At 34.7% G+C, this 4,265-nt stretch overlaps 1 protein-coding gene across 2 annotated transcripts; it reads right to left on the minus strand.

Moving 5' to 3' along the window:
• Positions 1-231: 231 nt before the first annotated feature.
• On the minus strand, positions 232-4,060 carry LOC105636198 (SNF1-related protein kinase regulatory subunit beta-2). Of its 2 annotated transcripts, XM_020680215.3 has the most exons (5): positions 3,295-4,060; positions 2,322-2,500; positions 2,055-2,217; positions 951-1,000; positions 500-767 (listed from the first exon to the last, which is right to left on the minus strand). In XM_020680215.3, the coding sequence occupies exons 1-5, from the start codon at positions 3,532-3,534 to the stop codon at positions 629-631; spliced, it is 771 nt and encodes a 256-aa protein (XP_020535874.1). In that variant the 5' UTR covers positions 3,535-4,060; the 3' UTR covers positions 500-628. The 2 variants fall into 2 exon arrangements, with proteins under 2 accessions (XP_012074789.1, XP_020535874.1); XM_012219399.4 differs by lacking the exon at positions 951-1,000 and having other exon boundaries at positions 232-767; positions 3,295-4,048.
• Between the last annotated feature and the right edge of the window lie 205 nt (positions 4,061-4,265).

Consider the following 4,265-nt stretch of genomic DNA (forward strand, 5'->3'; position numbering starts at 1 on the left):
ATCCAAACAGATGGTAAGGGCTGCCTATAAGTTTTTCCGAAATAATTCAGAAAGGCATAAAATTATGTATTTGGTCAGAAAATATCGATTATGTCTCCTCCTCCCTTGTAAATAGAAGAGAATTCTAAGGAATTCATTTATTACAAAATGAATTCCATACGAAATGTTAGTCTCGTGTTACTGAAAGCGTCATTGGAGCTCAAATAATTTTCTAATGCGTGGATAAGCAAGTTCGTTCAAGCAAAACAGTAAATAAATTGGCTAATCAATGGTTACCAAGCATTTGCATTATTTGAAATACAATCTTCTTTTGAAGTTCCTCTCTGGATCACTTTTTCCTATGCTTTTCTTAAGTCACTGATGTGACTTTTTACCTTAGTAATTATATTGACTACATTCAAGGACCGCAGACTAAAAGCCAGCATAGGTGCAACAAGTTATTACCTCTGCAAGGACTTGTAGAGCACCACTGTCACATACTTTGCCAAAAACCGATGTGTTGAACCAAGTGCCACAACAGCAGGGCTGCCCTTCCCTTTTTGCATGTATAGATGATTGAGCACCACGTGTTGAGGTCTTGACAAAGGAGGTGGAATCTCCATGTATGATGATGGCATATTGAGCAGCGTCATCTGTAAGTGTGGAGGAACAAATGGCGGCTCCTTTGCATAATCATCATTCCCAAGTTGCAAATTGTTGTAGCTCGACTCTGGAGACTGAGGTGGTTCAAAACTGGATATACTCTCAAGGTCCTCTGGAACATAATCCTGCCAAAATATTAACAGAAATCGGTTGGCACTTAATGATGAAGTAGTAATCCTTACTTTCCAGCATGGTTTTAGTTTGGGAACTGTTAGTTCAGACCATGTGAACATACACAAACATCACTGTAAGCACGTAATTGTTCCTATGAATCTAGAAGAAACCTTTCAATAACTAGCTATGCATACAATAGAATCATGCTGATTTGCCCATTAGAGAACAAAGCTGCCCACTCCATCTGCAAAGAAGGTGGCAAAAATCACCATAGATTTTATTAGCGAGTCATGGATGGATAGCAGTAGCATCATGTTATATAGGAATATAGTGTGAATAAGAATTATCTTGCTAAATGACATTTTTGATTGTCTGAAGTAGCAAAGTGGCATTTTCTATAAAATTTTAGTTTATCTTGAGACAACACTTGCATGTTAGTTCAAAAGCAGTAAAGCATGGTTTTTTTTTTTTTTTTTTTTTTTTTTTTTAACATATTTTTCATAAAACTGCAGAATATAAATAAAAGCCCATCTTGAGAAATTGAATATTCTTAGATTACACTTGCCAAACAATGATTACATGGATATATCATGTACTCAAATTCAGTGGCACCAAAAACAGTTCCACATAAGTTAATGGAAAAGGAGAGAGCAAAGTTAAAATTTCAATGATGCTTTCAGATCTATCTTGGGAGTTTCAAAATACAATACCACCAACAGACTGCTTCTAATTCTTGACTTCGCATATGCTTAATCAAATTATTATATTAAATGGTAGAATAAAAGAAGTCTTCAGTTGCGCAGCAAAACTCTAACGGTTCCCTTTTAATTTTTGCAAATCACAGCATAGTTGTTCACATGTTCATCACAAAACAAGTTCTATGGTTCCTTTCAACTTTTGTTTTCTTCAATTTTAAGCTTGAATAAATGCACAAAATTGAGGAACCAATAGGATAAGCAGTGATAAACATTGTTTCATGCTAGAAGTCATAGAAATACCAGAATTTAAGATTCTAAATAGTAAATTGTAAGCTATAGAAACCCATATGCAAATGCCAGCAAAGCATATTTACACATGCATCTTCATCTATTCTCAATACAATAGTACAAACAAGGAAGCCCATGACAGAATCAAAAAGAAAAGGAAAAGTTATTACTCATGCATCAGATACCATTATCCTTATGAAACCTGTGGCAGCTTTTCAATTCCATGTAATTATTGGTAGGAAAGATTTAGATTCTCACTCCTATTGTGCACATGCATAATACCAAGACAAAAGTACTGATGAAAATCTTTACCTGCAAATCCAAAACATTGTAAGCATTGCCAGAATCATCTTGGGCCCAAGGCAGGTCAGGGATGTACTTCCACTGTCTATCAACAATGAACCTGTATTGATAAACTCCCGAAGGAAGTACTTTCATTATAGTGAAATCTTTACCAGATCTCTGCAAGGGAATTCTGAGCAACGAAGTGAGAGGATATATTAGATTCTTCAAATGCAGTTAATAGTGTCATTAAACAAAAAAGCCAAAAAAAGCTAAAAACCAATAAATTCCTACAACCTTGTTTTCCAGTTATCCCATGATCCCTCAACAGCCACATCCTTGCCACCATAGCTCCATGTAATCATTGTTGGAATCCCTTGTTCATCGCACATTTCTTCATAACCAACAGTAGTTTGCATCCATGAATTGCTTGGACTTTGGATCTCATCAGGTCTTTGCAGTGGAACCACTGGAACCTAGAAAAGAAAAGCAATGAAGTAAGAATAAAAAATAATAACTTTTATAGATTTATTCACAACATAAGATTAATACATCAGCTAGCTTAATAAAAATATATTTGACCATGAGATGATGATTACCCTGTTAATCGAAGTAACAAAATCAAAGAAATGATCCTCAAGCAGTGAACTCCATATAACAGAATGTAATTTGCTGATAAATTCGGTATTTTCACTATACCACTGACAGTTTTTGTGTATTACAGCAAAATGAAATTTCAGCACTTCACGATACACTAATGGTAAGGGCCGTTAAATGCTTTGGAAAAAATAACCAGAAATCAAATATCCACCCAACAATGCAATATCACATAACACTTATAGAAGCTCATCATAAACTATATCATAAAGCCAATGCAATTCACAGCAAATAACCAACATTCATTTTCCTATGTTTTTTCTAAAAATTAATTTTCCCATGTTTTCTCTAAAAAAAGAAACCAATGACAAGAAGGATTTTATAACAATGAAAAATTAGGTTTTCCAGCAAATGATATGCAACTAGTTGAGCATAAAAGGTAAGTCCATGACAGTAAAAAATATTTAAGGCTAGCATAATATCACCTAAAAAAAAAATCCTCTACACTAAATAATTGAATCGGATTCTTCGAAACAATTCATAAATCTTATGGAGAGACAACAATGTAAACATAGACACCCACATGCATACTAAAATTAGAGCAAACCCACATTAGAAACATCGTAATAGGAAACTTTGAAAAATTAAAAAAAGAAAAGAAAAGATAACTGACCTGAGGAGTGAACATGAGAGGAGAGTGAGTGGCTCTCGGGCTATGAGGAGGGGACTGACCCATCAACTCAGGAGGAGGCGGAAGGTACCCAAGGTGGGTCTCATCTGATGAAACCATCCCTTCGCTGCCGTTATTGCCTCCTCTTCCTCCGCCACCTCCTCCTCCATCAATCCCACCACCACCTGATCCTGATGGGCTATTTAACCCTTCTTCTTCTCCTCTTCCATTCACATTTCCCATATTATAATTAATTATTATCTATCAACTCAACCACAATCTCCACTGATTTACACAATATCAAAAATATATATAATATATTATTATTATTGTTATTATTATTGCTAGGATTCTGATTATTTATTTATTTATGACTTTACCCAATACCCATTAACTATTACCCAAAGCCCATCAACTATAGATAAACGAAATCGCACTAAATTAATAACAACCCATCAAGCAATTGTCTGGAAAGATGCCAAATTTCAACAATTCTTGGTAAGAACAGAATTGGCAAATACACAGCAGAGTAAAAAAAGTAACATGAAGAAAGAAAGAGCACTAACAAAACAAAAAACAAAAAAAAAAAAAAAAAGAAAGGAAAAGTAAAAAGAATTTTCCGACGAGTTTGGAAGATGGGATTTGAGAATTGAAACGAAGGGTGTGGGTGTGGGCGTGGGTGCGGGTGCGGGCAGTGGTGGTGGTAGCGGTGGGCCAATTAGAAGATGAATTTATCACAAATATCATGTTTTTCTTTTTTTTTTTTTTTGTTGTATTATTTACATTTTTTTTTTAAGCAAATGTGAGAGGGAGGAGGGATGGTGGTCACGTCATCATTTGACAAAGTCTTCTCCTATGATAATTTTTTTTGGCCTAATGCATCATGATACTCGGCACTTTACAGTTTATTTTCACTTTATTTGGATTTTTAATTAATTTTATTTTAATTTTAATCTTTTACAAGAATACCATCC

The sequence above is a fragment of the Jatropha curcas genome, chromosome 2, assembly GCF_041381405.1.
Source record: "Jatropha curcas cultivar XTBG-Jc1 chromosome 2, XTBG_Jcur_1.0, whole genome shotgun sequence".
NCBI lineage: Eukaryota > Viridiplantae > Streptophyta > Magnoliopsida > Malpighiales > Euphorbiaceae > Jatropha > Jatropha curcas.

What these genes read in the sequence shown, in the direction of transcription:
- LOC105636198 (XM_012219399.4), bottom strand. Translation starts at nt 3,534, where the DNA reads ATGGGAAATGTGAATGGAAGAGGAGAAGAAGAAGGGTTAAATAGCCCA. An exon ending in TGGGATAACTGGAAAACAAG is followed by an intron (nt 2,218 to 2,321) that starts GTTGTAGGAATT and finishes TTCGTTGCTCAG; the next exon opens with AATTCCCTTGCAGAGATCTG. An exon ending in ACAATGTTTTGGATTTGCAG is followed by an intron (nt 768 to 2,054) that starts GTAAAGATTTTC and finishes ATATTTTGGCAG; the next exon opens with GATTATGTTCCAGAGGACCT.